Below are 19,433 nucleotides of genomic sequence, written 5' to 3' on the forward strand. Positions count from 1 at the left end.
CACCCGGAGGAAACCCACGCAGACACGGGGAGAACGTGCAAACTCCACACAGTCAGTCGCCTGAGGCGGGAATTGAACCCGGGTCTCTGGCGCTGCGAGGCAGCAGTGCTAACAACTGTGCCACTGTGCCGCGTCATATATTATGCAACCTCTTCAGTCCACTACATTTACTTTGTATCAAAACTTGATATATTTCTCAAAACAAATGGGATATTACATATGGCTCAGATTCAATGCAGAGCAAAATATGGAAGGGAAAGAACTACAAATATCTAACTGAACATACCTAATTTTCCATTCTTTAAATTGAAGGGGATAAATAAATTTTTTGGCAACGGATGTACAGTTTCCCTTTCCACTGCAACCATTTTTCCCATTGCACTCCACTCAAGGACCTCAATGCCAAGGCAGTAAAGACAATTTTATCTTACTGATTTTATTTAATGCCGATTTTATAATTTGTCAGAAAATCAGATATAGCAACCTACTAACCCTCTAAATATTTTTTATTTGTATTTTCTGTTTCACTGTGGGCTCTGCAAGTCTTGCACATTAAAACCACATTTACGGAATACAAGCATTCAAGACCAGGCTTGCAGCCATGATTTTCTTCCATGTGCAGACTGCCCAATTCAGCTATTTCGCTTTGATCAACTACTGGTTTTCAACAATCAGCAGCCTAGTGATATGGGAGCAGAGTATGCAAAAGCATCTTGAGCCATTTACCATCAGCTGGCTTCAGCCAGCACTGGGTGCTCTTACAAAAACATTCCATTTTTTCAGCTTATGGACAGGCTTTGGTTCAGGCAGTCCAAGAGACAGAAGCAAGTTGCTTTAAATAAATTTTGTACCTAAGGCTAGATATTTTGCATTTCTAAATTGCCAAGTTTAGCCACACAAGTTTTCATAACACTACCATTTGAGACTCCCTTGGTGAAGGTTTGCTCTCATTTTACATAATTGAGTGACTGGTGGAACGTTTTTAAACAAAACACAGAAGCTGCTCTCTATCATTATTTTTATGCATATAAATATTAACTCAGTTCAAGAGTACAAATTCCATATGATAAAAGTCCTAACAGCAACTCCATAAAATCAATGTGATCAAACAATCTCCAAACTACATAGTTACACTAGGACAGTAAATCTCATAGCTCAAGCACCAAATATAAGTATTAAAATTGGTTAGTCAGAACTTAGAACTCCTAACAAAGAAAAAGTCATGTCAAGAAAATTAAAAAAGAATGCATTTATTAAATGGAAGGAAAATATTTGTCGTAAATGCCTTTACACCAATAGCCAAAGTCTTTCATTTATTTACAAAAAGAAAAAGGAGCACCACCTAAAGCCATCAAGTTAACATACCAGATACTGTTGGTCAGGATCTTCAGATTGAAATAAATGAATAAATCTACCAACGAGACTTTGTTCTTCAGCAAAATCTTCTGGGTCAGGATCTTCTGCTGGCTGATCTGGTTGATCCTGAATTAATGTCGACACCAGGTTTAGTATTGCATCAACCTGTATAAGGAAAATGGCATCTATGAAAACAGCACAATTCTACAAAGCCTCAATTAATACACAAACTGATTGGCTGAAACACTCAATCCTGCAAGAACTTGGATCAAATATCTGCATACCGACGTAACTTGATCGATTTGAAACATTAACTCTGTCTTTGCATCCACAGATGCTGAGAGACCCACGTATTTCCAGCATCCATCATATTTTCGTGGCCAGATGATCCAAAATACCACTGAGAAACATCATTTTCCCTTCTTTCAAAAACATAACAAGACTCTTCAGATACTGAAACAGTCTATGCCCGAATGCACCAAGACCTGGATAATTAGATTACTTAGTGTGGAAACAGGCCCTTCGGCCCAACAAGTCCACACCTACCCACCAAAGCGTATACCACCCAGACCCATACTCCTACATTTACCCCTTCACCTAACACTACGGGCAATTTAGCATGGCCAAATTCACCTAACCTGCACATTTTTTTGGATTGTGGGAGGAAACCAGAGCACCCGGAGGAAACCCACGCAGACACGGGGAGAATGTGCAAACTCCACACAGAGTTGCCTGAGACGGGAGTTGAACCCGGGTCTCTGGCGCTGAGAGGCAGCAGTGCTAACCACCGTGCCGCCCACAATATCCAGGTTTGGACTGATAAAACAGCAAAGTAACATGAATGTTATACAAGTACCAACCAATTACCATCTTCAATAGGAGAGAATATACCCATTACCTCTTCTTATTCAGACATTATGATTGTGAATCCTCCATCATCAATACACTGAGGGCTACCTTTGACCACAAACTGAACAAGTCATGTAAATACTGTAGCTCCAAGAGCAGATTAACATTTAGGATTCCTGTAGTAACTCACCTCCCAACTCCCCAAAGCCTGTCCACTATCTATAAGGCACACATCAGGTGTGTGATGGAATACTCCCACTTGCCTGGGTGAGTGCAGCTCCAGCAAAACTCAAGAAGTTTGACACAATTAAAAACAAAGCAGCCCATTTAAATGAGCACCACATCCACAAAGGTACCAAGAAGGTATCTCACAAAAAGTTGTCATAAACTAAGAGCTCATGGCGTTGCAGGGAGTATATTGGCATGGATACAGAATTGAGCAGGAAACAGAATGGGGGAAAAAGGGGTTCTTTCCCAAGGTGGCAATGTTCAGTGGGGTTCCACGATATATATCAATGACTTGGAGACAGGAAGCAGATGTAACGTAGCTAAATTTGCAGACAACAATAAAGGTGAAAAAAACAGGTTGTAGGAGGGATGCAAACATGTTGATAGGTTAAGTGGGCAAAAAGTCAGCAAATGGATTTGAATGTGGGGAAAACATATAGTTGTTTGTTTCAGAAGAGAACAGAACGTTATTTAAATGAACAACAAAAAGCTGCAAAAATAACTTGGAGATACTTGTGCATGAAACAAAGCTACCACACAGGTGCAGCAGGGAATCAAAGCAACTAATGAAATGCTAGCCCTCATTTCAAATGGATATAGACTATAGAGTATGGAAATCCTTATACTGAAACCATATCTGGTATTTGTGTCAGCAATTCTGGTCTCCTTCATTGGAAGCAGTTTAGAGAAAGGTTAACTAGGATGATCCCTGATATGGAGGGATTATATTACAAACAAAGGCTAAACAACTTGAGACTCACTAGAGTTCAGAAGAATGACGGGTGATCTCATTGAAATATACAGGGTTCTTAAGGGGCTTGAACAGGTTAAGTGTTGAGAGGATGTTTCCCCTCATGGGAGACACTAGGGCCAAACAGCATAGTCTTTCAATAAAAGAGCACCAATGTAAGACTGAGACAAGGAAGAATTTCTTCTTAGAAATGAGTTTCTTTGGAACCGCTTGCCACAGAGTTGTGGGGACAGGATTCTTATGTTTAGGGCGGAGATAAATTTTTGACCAGTAAGTAAATCAAGGGTTTTGGAGAAAGGGCAGGAAAGTGGACATGAGGAATGTTGGATCAGCCATTATCTACTGAACCCTAAACCTATCGCAGGCTTCATAGGTCGAATGGCCTATTTCGGTTTCTACTGCTTATGGTAGTCACTCCCTTCACCAGACAGTAGCAGTGGAGCATACCGTTTACAAGATGCACTGACAAAATGAATCAAGGCTCTTTTAGACAGCACCTTCCAAAGCCATGACGAACACGATGTGTGGTAAATATGCCACAAGCATTTTTCTTTCAAGTGACTGTTCAGAAGCATCAATTCAATTTGCATTGCAAAAAAAGTATCAAATCAGCTTTGGGAAAGTTGTACTTTTAAAGCCTTGTTCACAACAGAACCAGATTTATCACCTAATTGTATCAAAATATAGTATAACAACAACATTTCCATCAGTTAATTTCTTACATAAACTTCTGGCCAGAATGTTATATTCAAAAGTACATCTTACCAAAAACAAAATTCAAGTTTTTTTTGCATTATTTGCTATTGTCATTACTTTAATTACTATAACAAATGAAGTGGTTCCTGTTAAAGATTGCAGAGTACATGCATGAAATCTTACCTGTTCTTGTCCAATTATCTCGGTGTTGTACTCAAGCGCATTGCTTAGTATATAACAGCTCATATTTTTGCGTGACTCATAGTCAAAATATTCAAACAAAGGATGGAAGTGTTTCAACTTCAATACAGTCAGGATGTTGTTGTAGGTGTCAATGGGAATCTTTAAAAGCCGAGTTAACTCTTTAGAAACTGCACTGCTAGTAGCGATACTAAATATATAGTGGAGGAAAAAACAAAACTTAAATAATGAATTCTTCCACAGCTTTTGAAAGTAAACATTTAAAAAAAACTCAAGCATTGTTTAAAATACAAAGTTGTCATACAGCAATTCCTAACTTGCGATAAAAGCATATTTAAAACTGAAAAAAGTACATACTGTTCAAGATTAAGCTTGTTGAAGATCTCTACAGTTGTTTCAAGAACTTTATCAACATAGTCCACCCTTTCAGGGTAACATTTCATGGCCAGATTGATCAGCGATACTTGTAAAGATACTACATCTTCAGATGGCATATCTTGTCTTGACTGAAAATATAAACAGGATAAACAAGTCTTTTTATCAAATCTTACTTTGAAGAATTTTTAGTAAATTGACTTTATTCTTAACTGCCAGAATTGCTAATACAGGAACTACAGGACGTTAAACAAAGGTGAGTTTAAAATAATAACCTGAGAGACTACTTCAATCACACAAAACATTAGCCTTTCTATTGATTAAACAATCACATTTCTTTTCCTATTTCCTTGTCAGTGAACAAGACAATTGGTGGAATCAAGGTATAGAACTAGGGATGGCTACAGCACTTTTCTTAAAACAATTCCTAAACACATGGCACAAGATTAACTATCACCAGCAAAATAAACTACTCCACAGGACGTGCACGCAAAGATACGGCTCAGACAAATACCACACAAGCACATTCAACGTTGAGGTTAGATCAGGGTAAAAGGGAATTTTACTTGACATTTGTTCATCTTACACCAGAGTTGGTAATGGTTAGCATTAATGGCAAGAAAATGTTCTCCATCTCAATACAATTGTGCAACAGAAGTTCACAGTAAAGAAGATGTTAACCCCCAGCAAATCCACAAGTGCTGTTGGTTTGACTAATTCAAAATTAATCGCACTACATCCTGTATCAATGCAAGTTATCATTAATATATTACAAGGCAAAAACTGACACCAAGTCAAAACAGCAACAATTAAAATCGGTAATTAAAAGCTAAATCAGAAGACGATTTTAAAGAGCATCTTCAATGAGGATAGAGATGGAAAGATGAGTGGCAGAGAGATTTGGGCTCAAAAGAAAGTGTGGCTGCCAGCCATGAATGAAAGAATTGGGAGTTGATGAAACAGCCTGAATTGGAGAGCTGGCATTGAGTGGAAAGCTTGGGTGGGACACTCTTCAGAGAGTCGGTGTGGACGCGTTGGGTCAAATGGCCTGCTTAGACACTAAGAGTCTATGATTCTATTATAATGAGATTGAATTTTAAATCAAGCTTGAAGAGGGAGAGTGGATTGAAGACTAGTATTTTAAACTCAAATAAGGGCAACTACATTGGCATGAAAGCTGAGCTAGAGTTAATTGGGGAAATTAGGCTAGAAGATAGAGGAATTGAGAAGAAGTGGCAAACATTTAAGTTTCTGTATCAGAATGTTGAAAATAAGCATATTTGTACTATAAAAAAGTGACTCTAAAGAGAGGACACACCATCCATGGTTAAATAAGGTCATTGAGAATAGCATCACACTTAAAAAAGCATAGCTACACAAAAATGAGAAGAAAGTCTTACAATACAACAGATTATAAAGAATGGCAGAGAATGAAATCAGGATTAAGGAATTTAAGTACAAAAAGGGAATTTAGATAGAAATGTTAAACAGACTGCAAAGTGAAACTTGATGAAATTACGAATCACTAGGTGAAGCAAAGAAACTGGTGGAGCTAAGCATTGAAATCTCTGGGTCTTGGTAGACTTCATCCTTGGGATTATGATCTCCATGTATTGTCATTTCTGTAATGGGATACTCTACAATACACAACATTTTTGTAGAAATTAATTATTACTTGGCATTTTATGTAATAGAACATGCAATCAAAAAGCAAAATTGTACTGGCTTAACCTTCTCAATCAAATCTACTCCAGGAACGGTCAATATGACAAACTACTCAAACAGGGAAGCAGGGTGGGTAGCAACAATGACACTATTGATAGCTACATTAATCAGACATCAATCTCTAAACAATTGCGGGGAGAACTTAATGTCTAAAATTTCTCAAGAGGCCAGCAAACAGATAGTCAAACCAGACAACCCATTGAGATTTTGCAGCTATACAATAGAAAATTCAACACAAACTCAATATATTTAAGAGTACCCAAATTGGCTCCCAAAATAATAACACACCTAACAGCAAAGTATGATTGAAATGGTACAGGAAATGAGAGGAGGTTTAAATATCCAAAACATTTCTGTCCAATCTATATAGTTCCAACAGTAGCAATAAAATCAGCTGATTTTTGTGGGATTTCTTGTATTTATCTATAAATTGTTCATTAAATTCAATTCAGACGGTCAAATGCAAATCTGCCTTTTGATATGCAAAGAGTTAATAACTGCCAATAAGTAGGCAGTGAAAATTATTTCAAATGCCAAATCACATTCCTTTGTTGTGATTTTAAACATATCAAATTCTAATATATTTACCCAGTCTCTTCCTTGCCCTGCCCTCAATGCAGTCTTTTTCCTTTCTCATTCTGTTTCTTTGAACACATTGTTTATTCACTCACTATCTCATCCTTCCTGTGTTTGTTTCTAAATCCTCAAATTTCACATTCAGAAGATACTCCATTGGTTGTCCGGTTCACAAATCCCAAATGTCCTGTTTCATTTGCTTTCACTATCAATATGTTAAACGATTTTGCAAGCAAAACAGGAGACAAAGTAGGGAGGAAATGTCTAACAGATTACATGTTAAATGTGATGCTAGTACAATGTCTTTAGCCTCACACAAACTTATGTTCCCAATTAATGTTGTACTGGACAAGTCAGATCTCAAACTGAAACAGAGATGGATCAAACTGACAGATCATACTGTATTTTAGTTTTAGAGATCTCTCTGACAAACATGGTAAATTTTATTCTCACAATAAAAACAGATGTTGCAGATAAAAAAAACTAAATCATCCACTTATAATTCAAAGAGTTTTAAACACTCAGTAAAAGTATAATCGCATTAATACCAAAACACTTCAGCATTTATAATTAAAAACTCCATTGTACTGAACCCAAAAGCAATCCTTGCACAATAGTCAAAAAAGTCTTTTAACACCAATAGCCGTAAGACAATATGACTAGCTCCAAATCTGAAATGCTAATAATTTCTTCCTGGAGCTACCATAGACCTGAGCTTAAATGTTCCCAGGTCAAAATAAACCCTTCAACTGCTATTGCCCAACACTTCCAGTTTGGGCCTAATCACTAACTCCTTATTCTAAGGTAATATAGTTTTATTATATTCCCTTCTCAGAGCACGACTCTATATGACAAATTCCATACAAGGACTTCAAAGAATTGCCATAATGTACAACTGAAAAAAAATCTATGTTGCCTGAACTTAAGTGTAGAAATTTCTAACAGACCCTAAAGCACAAAGGTTTACCTTGCTAAGTTGTAACCCAATCCAAGCAATAATAGTTAATAATTAACTTCACAGAACCTATGTGCCACTAACCCAAAAATCCTAAACCAACTCTTAAATTACATCAAAAATAGATAGTAAATACAGAGCTATATCACATACATGATTATGTTCAATTGCAGCTGAAAATTTTCCAAAATTCAGTTACCAACTCATCTTCAATCAAAACACACATCTCTCAGATGCACGCCACTAGCGTAAATGTTGTTCACATTTTTACTGGAATATCAATTTATTGACTTGAGGTACATCCCACACCAGGTTCAAACGCCAAGCAGGTTTTATGCAAATAAGGCTCTGTCAGCGCACAGCAAACCCTTAAGTTTAAGCTTAGGAAATGCTTGAATTTCAAAAACATCTAACATACATGAGTTGTGAATTCATAAATAAAGAGCCATGGACAAAGAAAAAAACAATAAAGTCAGTTTCACCTGTATAACTGTAGCTACTTGTTGAGAAAAGATATCAAATAGTTTTATATCAGCAGGGATTCCAGGGCCATCTTCACGATGCGCAAACAAAGCCAACCTAAAAATTATAAAATAACCATTGAAAGCAATTCAAATGAGCAAAATGTAAAATCCCATATTTATTGAATGAAACTGCAAAGAAATTTAACAGAATCCAATTCATCCAAGTAGTCTTACCGATCAATCAATGCAATGATGATGTTTTTGACATTAACACTTTGATGGAGCTCTGCACAAGAGCGAAGGAATGGATTCAGCGTTTGCAGATGAAACTCATCAGGGAACACCTGCAAAACAAGAAATACTTGCGAGTTCTCCTAAAAATGGTTACACATTTTAAAAGCAGCATGGAAGGATGCAGTATAAGATGTTATCCAAATTGAGAGAGATGTAATGCATTGATAGCCCAAGTGAGTAAACATTGCAGTTGTTACTTAAAGAACTGAAAGGCTTGCGTATTTCCAGACCTCTAAATGTGGATTCTTTACCTCTTTTACACAAAAGAAAAGTCATAACCTAATGCCTGTGGTAAGTCTTAAATAAACAGATGGCAATGAGGCATGGCACCCTTCAACTAAAAAGCATATACTTTTGACACAATCAAGGTCATGGCATTTTCAACAAACAACTACTTTACTGAAGATCTTACATAGATTTATAAAGTGGGGCTCCTAAATTATGTACTAAGATCCTATGCAATGTCACTAAATTTGCTAGTCTGTACGCCATATTAGGCAGTGATTTCCAAAGTTTGAGGACCAAAGTGTTTGTGAAGCACCTTTCAACAAGATTCACAAACAAAATGGATAGATAACCTCAACCTTGCTCTAAAACAGTACATTGCTGTTAACTGAGTATCTGAATGTTAAGAACAAATTTATGATCAAACATTTCTACCTTATCCAATGAACAACAAAGTACAATTTAAATTCACTTTTTTTAAAGTTGTGTTGGGACTGCACTAACCCCAACTATAAGGACTACTTTCAGCACAAAGGTAAGAACATGTCTAAGTAAAGAGGAAAGAAGTTTAAGGTGAGGAGCTTAATAACCTTATTCAATGTAGGAACATAGACACAGGGACAGTAGGTTATCCTCTGGCCCTTCTAGTACCATTCAGAAAGATCCAGGCTAATGTGACTGTGGTCTCAAACACGCTTCCTGCCTGCCCACCATAATTATAAACTCAAATTTATCAAAAATCTAACTCAACCTTGAATAAATTCACTGATACTATCTCCAATAGCCAAAGAAAATTTTGATCTTAACCTTCAGAAATTCACATTCTGCACTGCTCCTCCCAATAAATATCAAATTTTAGAGGGTGGAAGGAGGAGGAAAACAGCATACTGTTTCCACTCATTTCCTCAACAGAACTTCCTTACAAGTAATACTCAATTGCAAGCCAATAGCTAAACATTCAGGAATAGTGCTTCATTAGTTTCATCAAGCTGTCCTCACACAAAATGATTCATTAAAGGAAATGTTATTTGTTACACAAATATCTGCAGATCAAAGAAAAAACAATTACCTGAATAATACATTCCATGAGATACTCCTGAGCCAAACCATCCCTGCAGTTTACAACTTGCTCCAATATTCCAGTTAACACAATCTAGAAAAAAAAAAGCAGAGTCAGTTTGGAGTATTCTCTGGTCAAATGTTGTGGGATTGAGCATAAATGCAGACTTTCCAAGTCATAAACTTCGGCTAACACACTAAGGATTGGAAGCACTGAATGTTCAGAGTTAGTGAGATATTAACGTGAGACACGGTCTGCTTGTTCTGGGAGACAAACAATTGCTCCAGTGTTTTGAATAATAGTCTTCCCTCAATCATTACTTATAAAAATCATTTTTCTTGTAGTGCCTCACTGAATGAAAAACGGCTTTTCTTTTCTACATAGGTCCACTGCACTTCAACTTAATACGCAATCCACCAAACTCATCAGGAATTTTAAAAGGGGTATAAAGATAGTATGGTTCTATTTAAATTTAAACTGAAATAACAGTCTTTGCTTTTAGTGAGCCTTTGACCACATTTTCATCAAATACCAATTCAAATGAGCTACAATTAAAATTCAAACTTAAAAGACATGGAAATTTATATAGGAGAAACTGATAAAAAAGCAAAATAATTTTAAAATGCCACACTAGTAACCTTTGAGAGAGAGAATTTTCACTTCATTTGCTGGATGGGGGCGGATTAGAGGCCTGGATCAGTACAGAATGGCTGAGCACTAGATGGGGGCGGATTAGAGATGAGATGAGATGAGATGAGATGAGACTTCATTTGCAAAAGACAGAACTAATTTTTTTTTGCAGGAGCAATTTTCCTGACTTCATACTATTTTTACGGCATTTAGACATGTCTGAAAATCTTTGGGTGCAAAGTGCAAAATCTCTTTCCAGATCAGGGGATCACAAGAAGACTATTCCTTCCCACATAGCACATGTATGCACCATTTCAGGTATTGGAAACAAACAAAAAAAAAAGGACCTCCCTGAGAGCTCGAGCAATGTGAGAAACCTGCAGGAATTGGAATCATTCTGACAGTCAAATGGGAGGGAGGAAGACAAAGCAGGAAACTACAGGCTGGTTAGCTGAACATTGTATAGGGTGATATTACAAGTTAAAGAAATTAAAGAAAAATAAAGAAATTATAGGAATATAATAGAAAAATTCAGGATCAAATAGAAATCAACAGGAGCATAAAAATTGGGAACACAAGTAGGCCATTCAGCTCCTCATGCCTGCTCTGTCCGGAATCAGGTGGTGAAGGGACCAGGTGAAAGGAAAATCATGTTTACACTTAATAGGGAGGTCCAAGAGAGTGTGTTGCCGAACAAACAGACCTTGGAGTATAGTTTCATAGTTCCTTCAAAGTGGAGTCACAGTAGACAGGATAACAAAGGTGATGTTTGGTATACTTGGTTTTATTAATCAGTGCATGGAATATAGAGATTGGGAGGTCATATTGCAGCTGTACAGAACATTGGTTAGGCCACTTTTGGAATACTACATTGAATTCTGGTCTCCCTATGATAAGAAAGATGGTGTGAAACTTAAAAGTGTGCAGAAAAAATTTACAAGAATGTTGCCAGGATTGGAGGATTTGAGCTATAAGGAGGAGAAGTTGAAAAGGTAGGACTATTTCCACTGAATGCTGAGGGGTGACCTTACAGAGGTTTATAAAATCATGAGGGGCATGGAATAGAGAGTGAATAGTCAAGGCTTTTTCCCCCAGGGTAGCAGAGTCCAAAACTAGACAGCATAGGTTTACGGAGAGAGGGGGAAGATTTAAAAAGGGACCCACGGACAACTTTTCATGTAGAGGGTGGTGCGTGTATGGAATGATCTGCCAAAAGGAAATGATGGAGGCAGGTAGAATTACAATATTGAAAAGGCATCTGGATGGGTGTACAAATAGACAGGGTTAAGAAGGATAAGAGCCAAATGCTGGCACATGGGACTACATTAGATTAATTTGGAATATCCGATCAGCATGGACGAGTTGGATCAAAGGGTCAATTTCCATGCTGCACACCTCTATGACTCTATAACTATAATTTATTTGAATTCTTTGAAGTACTAACATTCACTAGTTCTCCTTTATCAATAGTGTATGTACAATGCATAGATTGCCAGAATCTTAAGACAGCGATTAGCATTTCTGCCTCTCAGCACCAGGGACCCACATTAGATTCCAGCCTTGGCATCTGTCTGAGCATAGTCTGCACTATTCTCCCAATATCTGCATGGGTGCTCCAGTTTTCTCTCTCAACCCAAATATGTGCAGGTTAGGTGGACAAGCCACACTACATTTACCCCGTAGTGCCCTGGGATGTGTAGGTTAAATGAATTAGCCTTGGTAATATGAGATTATGGAGATAGCATGGAGATGAGTCGCTCTTTGGAGGGTCAGTGTAGACTTGATGGGCCAAATGGCCTCTATCTGCACTGCAGAGATTCTGTGATAAGTTGCCATGTGTAAAGTATTGCAGAAAATAAAAATTCCGCGTAGGGGCAACATATGGGCATGAATACAAGATTGACTAAACGGAAAAAGAATACACACAAAGAAATGAGTAGTGTTTGTGAAACATAAGGATCAGTGCCTGTAACTCAATATTTATATAAATAATCTGAATAATCGGACCAAAGATATAGTCAATGAATTTGATAACAAAAGTAGATTTGGAAAGTACGTTGCAAAGAGAACACAAGGAGGTTACAAGTGGATATTGATAGGTGAGTGGGTAAATGATCTAGCAAATGAGGCACAACATGGCAAAATATAAAACTGCCCATTTCGGCAAGAAGAAAAAACATTTTGTCTCAGGTCGTGTTTATTGTGAACACACTAGGTAGGTGCAACTATTGACATTCAGGAATTCAGCACTACGGCCAGTTAACATTATTGGGCTCATCTGCACTTCTTTTGGCAGCCATTCTGGCATTATAATCGCCCTATCTATCTGAATGGGAGAAAATAGAGAGCTCAGAGTTGCAGAAGGATTTGGGTACTCTGTGCATGAATCGTAAAAGGTTTGTGTACAATTCAACAATTAGAAAAAAAGATGTCATAACAGTGACCATGCAGAAATTCTGAAAATGGTCAACAGTTGCTGCACCTACTTAGTGGTGTAGTCACACTAAACACAACGTTAGACAAAACATCGTTTATCGTAAGGCAAACAATATAAAAGGTTATTTTATAAAATGATGCCATATCTGGAATACTGTGTACAGTATTAATTTCTTTACACAAGGAAAGATGTAAAAAATGTTGCAAGCAATTCGGAGAGGCTTCAGAGGCTAATACCTGTGAGGAGAGGCTAAGCAGTTTAGGTTTGCATCCACTGGATTTTAGAAAAGCAAGAGAGGTCACAAATAAAATATTGCATTGTCTGAGGATGCATAGAATTGTAGGTAATAGTGCATACACACATCTGGAAACATGTGCACAGTTCCACATTTTGTCAAAACTTCATGTTCAAGTCCACATTGTGCATGTGCAGAGAAGGTACATAATAATGAAATGGGGTCTGGAAAATAAGAACGCAGGATGATAGGAGGCGGGGGAGTGTTGAGGGTTTCTGCCTCTACCACTCTTGCAGGCAATGAGCTCCAGATTCCCACAATCATCTGATTGAAAAGAATTTTCCTTACATCCCCTATAAATCTCCTGCCCTGACCTTGAATCTATGCCACCTGATCATTGATCCTTCCACCAAGTGGAAATGTTTATTCCTGTCTACATGCCTCAATTTTAAATATCTCAAATCATGCCTGTGCCCCCTTCAGTTTCTGCTGCGTAAAAGGAAAAGAACTTATCCAATCTCTCTTCATAACCAAAACTCTCCAGCCCAAGCAACAACCTGCTGAATCTCCTCTGCACCTTCTCTAGTGTAATCACATTCCTCCTTAATGTGGATTCCAGAACCACATACAGTACTCTACCCACTAATTTTCCTATCACTCACAAATTAAGTCATCAACCCTCCCATGTTCAAGTGGGAATCATTTATAGATACTACAAACAGCGAAGGTCCCAACATTAACCTGGGTATGCGTTTGGTGTGGTTTCTGAATTCATGGTTGCTTGATTACACCATTTATTGGTCACTTAAGGGATTAAACTTTTGTTTGAAGACTTTGTTTCATATTCTTGAGTTTTATTAGATTGTTACTGACTTACTTTAACACAAAAGAAATCTCATTGCTACTGCATGGCAGCTGACCACGCTGCATTGTAGATATTGAATGTAAAGGGAAGGCACAAGGTTTAGGGCCCTTTGAACAACAGAGCTGGCCTTGTGTCTCAGATAACCAATGAGCCTTCCAACCTCAACTCCCCTCCATCATTGCAGTGCAGTTTGCAAACTCCACTGGTGAACCCAAATCCATCATGAAAACTCAGAGAAAGCCTGACATGAGTACCAAGTCAGTAATGAATTACATATGCATTTTGAAGACCATCTGAGATATTGCATTATAGGTTATCTTTATTAACTCACTCTCTAGCTCATATTATTACTGCATTTTCACACCTTATCAGCCCTTGCTTTTTGCAGTGTTTATCTCTGAATAAGTGTGGCACACAGAAAAATACCATCTACCGTCAAGTCTCCACAAAACATTATAATATGAATCAGCCCTTACCAACCATCTTCCAGACCGGAATAGATTAAGTACCTGTTAAATACCTTTTAACTGAGCCATTATCTCAGCAAGAAACTGAAATAAATCTCACAACCCAGCTAATCATCTGTTCGATGTCCTTTCTTAGACCATATAAAACTAGTATTTTTATTAACACAAAAGATAAAAACACACTTCGATTATGCAAGCAAACAAAACAGACACCCTTAATCCTGTCAGAAGTAACAGCCAGCACTTAGCATGTTTTAACCCATCTCCTGTCTCCCAAGACAGAAGCCCTTCAAAACTGTGTACTATAGATAAAGTAGTAACACCATAGTAATGGAATTTTAATATGTTAGAACTGTGTACAAAGGGGGTCTTGTAAGAACTGTATATAGAGATTCTATTATCACCTCTAACTTGTGCTGTGATTGCTGAATAAAAAAGGCTACTTTTGTCACTCAGAGATTCCAGTCATTATTTGAACACGATCTCTCAACCATAAATAGCCTGACATGAATTTCAGAAGCCCAAATTTTTCCCTTTGGTCTATATATCCCAGTTTGGTCAGAGCAGTTTTCTTTGTAAAAATGAATTTTCTCCTTTCACATGCATTATGGAACATGCCATAACTTCAAGTTATTTTACCAGAGTCACACATGCAGTTCAGTTGGTAGGATGGCTGGTTTGCACTGCAGAGTGACACCAACAGCATGGGTTCAAATCCCCTCACTGGCTGAAATTCTTCTCAACTTCTTCCCCTAATGGATGATGATTCTCAGATTAAAACACTACCAGTTATTTTATTCTAATGAGAGTGCAGCCCTATGGTCTGATAAGACTATGGCTACTTTACTTTCATCTGAACTAGCTCCTAAGACGATGTACAAAGGACCAGAAAATTACCTGAACTTTCCTTGATAAAAATAATTCTTCCAGAAGTACAAATCCAGATCCTAACACTTATTAAGCAATTTATTTTGGGTACATTCTCAAGGTTGGAATCAAACAAAAATCAATAAATACCTTTTCTCTGAATCCCAACCTAATCCAGGAAATCTCTTTGGGTAGATATTGCAATAAGATGAAGATTAGTTTCATAATTGAATATTAAATCATAACAGGCACAGAAGCAGAATTCTCACCTGTTTGTACCTTTCTACATTAACTCCTTCCAACTGACTAAGCCGGACTAAGTTTGTACCAACTAGGATTCGCAGCTCCTGACGTTCACGTTCACGTTTTTCACGGTCTCTACTGTGACCCTGGTGCTGCATGCGTACCCAGAGTTTGTTCATTTCTGCAAAGTTCAGCAGCACAAAGTCCATGGAGTCATTGATATCTCCAGTTACAACTTCCCTGAAACAGGAAAAGATAAGTATTGAAGGGTACAAAAATCAAACAGCACAGTAAACCTCAATACACAAATTATGCTTAGTTATTAGTTTAATTCTGCAAGTTTCACCTTGAATCAATTTTTTTCTAAAAATTGAAACTAATCTCAAGAAAGTAAGTGTCATTAGACATCTTAAATATAATTTAGTAGAAACATAACAGAAAACAGGAGGAGTACTTTAATCATGGATTGATCTAGTTATTAGTCGTAAGTAGGTTCAGTTTCAGTGTTAAAGGAGTCCTTGCATAAAGCACAGAAAAGGGTCAATCTCCTCCATACAGGCTTCCATTCTGCATAAAAGTTACTGGCTACCCTATTCTTCCATATCTCTCTCCTTCATTTGTTTATCAATGTTTTCCCTTACGTGCATCTATGCTTTATCTTCAACTGCTTCATATGACAATTTGTTTAAAAGTTTTCCTTCTATTTAGCAAAGCAACTTTTCAGAGTTCATATGGGATATATTCATAATTATCTTCCTATAACCACAACATACAGTTTTAGACAAATGTTTGTATGAAGTAGAGTAGAAGAATATATGGATTACAGATAAAGTTTTACAAATCTGTGTGCAACACTCCGGGCTCCATATTACCAGGAGCAAAAGATTCACAGAAATGAGATGGGAACCAAGATTATATACTTATTAGAAATGACTAAACAGGAATTCCAACCCCCTCACCTCCAACAAAATTGACAGGATATTCGTTTTAACCTTCTGCAGTACTGGAGGTAAAGCTTTCAACCCTGTATTAGTTTAATTGCATTTAAACAATATCTCAAACTGAGGGACAGATTTGAGCAAACTTGTTACACGGGGCAAGATGCAAGAAAGAACTGGATTACTTTTTTGGGGCCAATGTGTCGCTCTGTATCCCAGAACTTTTAAAAGAATCAGTTATCAGGAAATACAGCACAATGACTTAATTTAGTCTGCTGATAGTTTTAAAATGTTGTGGATTGTCTCAACTGCTGTTTGTTGCAACTCTGCTCATTTTTTCTAACTTCCTGGACAGATTACTGGATGTGGCCTGGACTGAAGACTCAATGAAACAGAAATCTAAAGACTTCTTTAGTTTTGCAGTTAGAGCATTGGCCAGGCAAATAAAAATCTGAAGAGCGAGCTGAATAATTGTAGTCATACTGAGTTTACAGAAGGTGGTAGATATATACCCTTGACTCAGTGTGCTCATTAATAAAGGAAACTGTTTGTTTGCTTGTTTACACAGAAGATATTTCTACTTGAGGATATCTGCATCTATGTTTACTTGCTATTCTACACATTATCAAAACTCACCACATTACAAGGCTTGATATTGAAGTTGACTTGCCATTTGCACATCCATTCTGCAGGTTTCTGAACGTCTTCTAGTACCTTGTTATTCTCTTGCATTATCCATACTGGTTAGTTTCACCCACAAAGTTTGAAACTGCATATCCAAATCTTTATTAAAGAATGGTCCCAGTACGTAGAAGTGGTAATTTAGCAGGTAAGAAAGTAGCTTAGTGGGAATGTCATTAGTCAAGTGCAGTGCTGGAAAGGCACAGCAGGTCAGGCAGCATCTGAGCAGCAGGAGAATTGACATTTCAGGCATAACCCCTTCATCAGGATGAAATTTGTAATATTCCTGAAACATCGATTCTCCTGCTCAGATGCTGCCTGACCTGCTGTGCTTTTCCAGCACATCTCAATTCTGATCTCCAGCATCTGCAGTCCTCATTTTCTCCTGGGAATGTCATTAGACTAGCAAGAGAGCAATACAGGTTAATGCTATGGGAACAGATTCAAGTCCAAACATGGCAGCTGGTGGAATTAATAATCAATTAATGAAAATCTGGATTTGAAAGCCAGTCTTAGTAATTTGGTTGATAAAGTTATCAATTGTCACAAAAATACATCTAGTTCACTAACATCTATTAGCAAAGGAAATCTGTCACCTCTACATGGTCTAGCCTGCATGAACCTCCAGGCCCACAGCAATGTGGTTAACTCTTAATTGCACTTTGAAATCACCTAACAAGTTACTCAGTTCAAGAGCAATTAGCAACAGATAATCAATGGGCCTAGCCAGTAATGCCTGTACCCAAAGAAAGAATTTTAAAACAGCTACTGCACAACTCTTTCCTAAATCTTACGCTAATTGGTCTACATTTCCCTAGTTTTGTGCCAGCCTGTTTTTAAATAGACACTCTGGCACTTTCCTTTTTCTTATATATACACCAATGGGCGTATATTGATTAGTTAACTATAACCATCTCCCAGGAACCAAAGTCAACTTTTGCTGCAATTCCTCCAGTGCAAGCGTAGTCCTCTCTAAATAGAGACCAAACTGAATAAAGTACTCCAGGTGTGATCTCACCAAAGCTTTATATGTTCATAGCAAGGTCTCCATATTTTTTATCCTTTGCAATAAAGGCCAATATATCAGTTTTCTTCCTAACTACTTGTGTTATCTGTCCATTAACTTTGTGCTTTTTAAACAAATACATTGAAGCTCCTGAGCATCTACATGTACAAGATTCGAGCTTTAAAAAAAATCCACTTCTATTTTTACTATCAAGCAAAGGTGTTCAAAAATCCCACATTATGTACCACCTGCCACTCTGCTACCAATCACAACCTGTTAATTTTCCTTTGTTGCTTCAGTGCCATCCCCATACTGACATTCTCAAATTTATCAGCAAGTTTAGATATGCAACCTCTCAGTATCTTTATTCAAACAATTAAAGATTTTGAGTAACTTTGGCCAAAGCACTGATACTTAGGACACTTCACTAGTAACAGCTTACTAATTTGAAAATGCTATTTTATCCCTTCTTTGCTTCTTGTCTGTTAACCAATTGTCAATACACACTAATATTACCCATACTAATATTATTACTGTCAGCTGATCTCATTGCCCCAGCATTTCTGGCATGCGAGAAACTGGTGCGGCAAATCAGTTAGCACTATGCAACATTATATGATGAGCATGAGTAGGCAATGGGCCAGGATGCTATTAGATAAGCTGTGATGTCTCCTCAGTGTTGACTGCTGGGTAGGTATTGACTGATTGGGCTAAGAAACAGGTCAGAAAGTGGGAGTCAAATAGAAATAGTTAGCAATTCTTTTGAGAGTTTTAACAATTTACTTGGTTAGTTTTGAATTTTATTCTGTATTAATTTGATTTAAATGAGTTTATAAATATGCAAAGTTTTAATTCGTAAATGACAATTTAAGTTTCTTTTGAATGAAGCAAGCTCCTACGGATCCTTAGTTGCACCTCTCAGGAATGCAACGACAACATTGAGTAATTAATGTATTATATTATCTTACAGTTTTGCAGGAATTAAGGTGTTTTAATGTTAAGAAAAACTAAAACATACTCAGTCTCCTCTCCTTCATCCGGCAAAATATTTCTAGTGCACTGAAGTAGGTAGTTCCTGAGGAACAGCCCTCGCAATGGATGCTGCACCCCACGACACATTTCCACCAGATCCTTAAGAATATCCTTCCTTGACTGGGAAAACGACTTAATGTAGACAACTCCAACAGTGATGAGCAAGTAGCTGTACATTCAAAATCAAAAATACACTCAGTTTGGTTAAAAATAAGTGCAACAATGAGGAGAGAATTGTTCTAAGTTTTACAAGCAACATTTTAAAAGTCATGTAATA

General features: G+C 37.4%; 1 protein-coding gene across 2 annotated transcripts in view; it reads right to left on the reverse strand.

Moving 5' to 3' along the window:
• vps35 (VPS35 retromer complex component) overlaps positions 1-19,433 on the reverse strand; it is a 45,792-nt gene that overhangs the window by 12,535 nt on the left and 13,824 nt on the right. For both annotated transcript variants that reach the window (XM_043706895.1, XM_043706896.1), the window contains 8 exons: positions 19,143-19,325; positions 15,526-15,739; positions 9,765-9,848; positions 8,411-8,520; positions 8,195-8,291; positions 4,439-4,587; positions 4,064-4,271; positions 1,366-1,521 (listed from right to left, as the gene is read on the reverse strand). In XM_043706895.1, the coding sequence (XP_043562830.1) occupies positions 1,366-1,521; positions 4,064-4,271; positions 4,439-4,587; positions 8,195-8,291; positions 8,411-8,520; positions 9,765-9,848; positions 15,526-15,739; positions 19,143-19,325 (1,201 nt within the window). The remainder of the gene's footprint in view (positions 1-1,365; positions 1,522-4,063; positions 4,272-4,438; positions 4,588-8,194; positions 8,292-8,410; positions 8,521-9,764; positions 9,849-15,525; positions 15,740-19,142; positions 19,326-19,433) is intronic.

This window comes from Chiloscyllium plagiosum, chromosome 17 (assembly GCF_004010195.1).
Source record: "Chiloscyllium plagiosum isolate BGI_BamShark_2017 chromosome 17, ASM401019v2, whole genome shotgun sequence".
In the NCBI taxonomy this organism is placed as follows: domain Eukaryota; kingdom Metazoa; phylum Chordata; class Chondrichthyes; order Orectolobiformes; family Hemiscylliidae; genus Chiloscyllium; species Chiloscyllium plagiosum.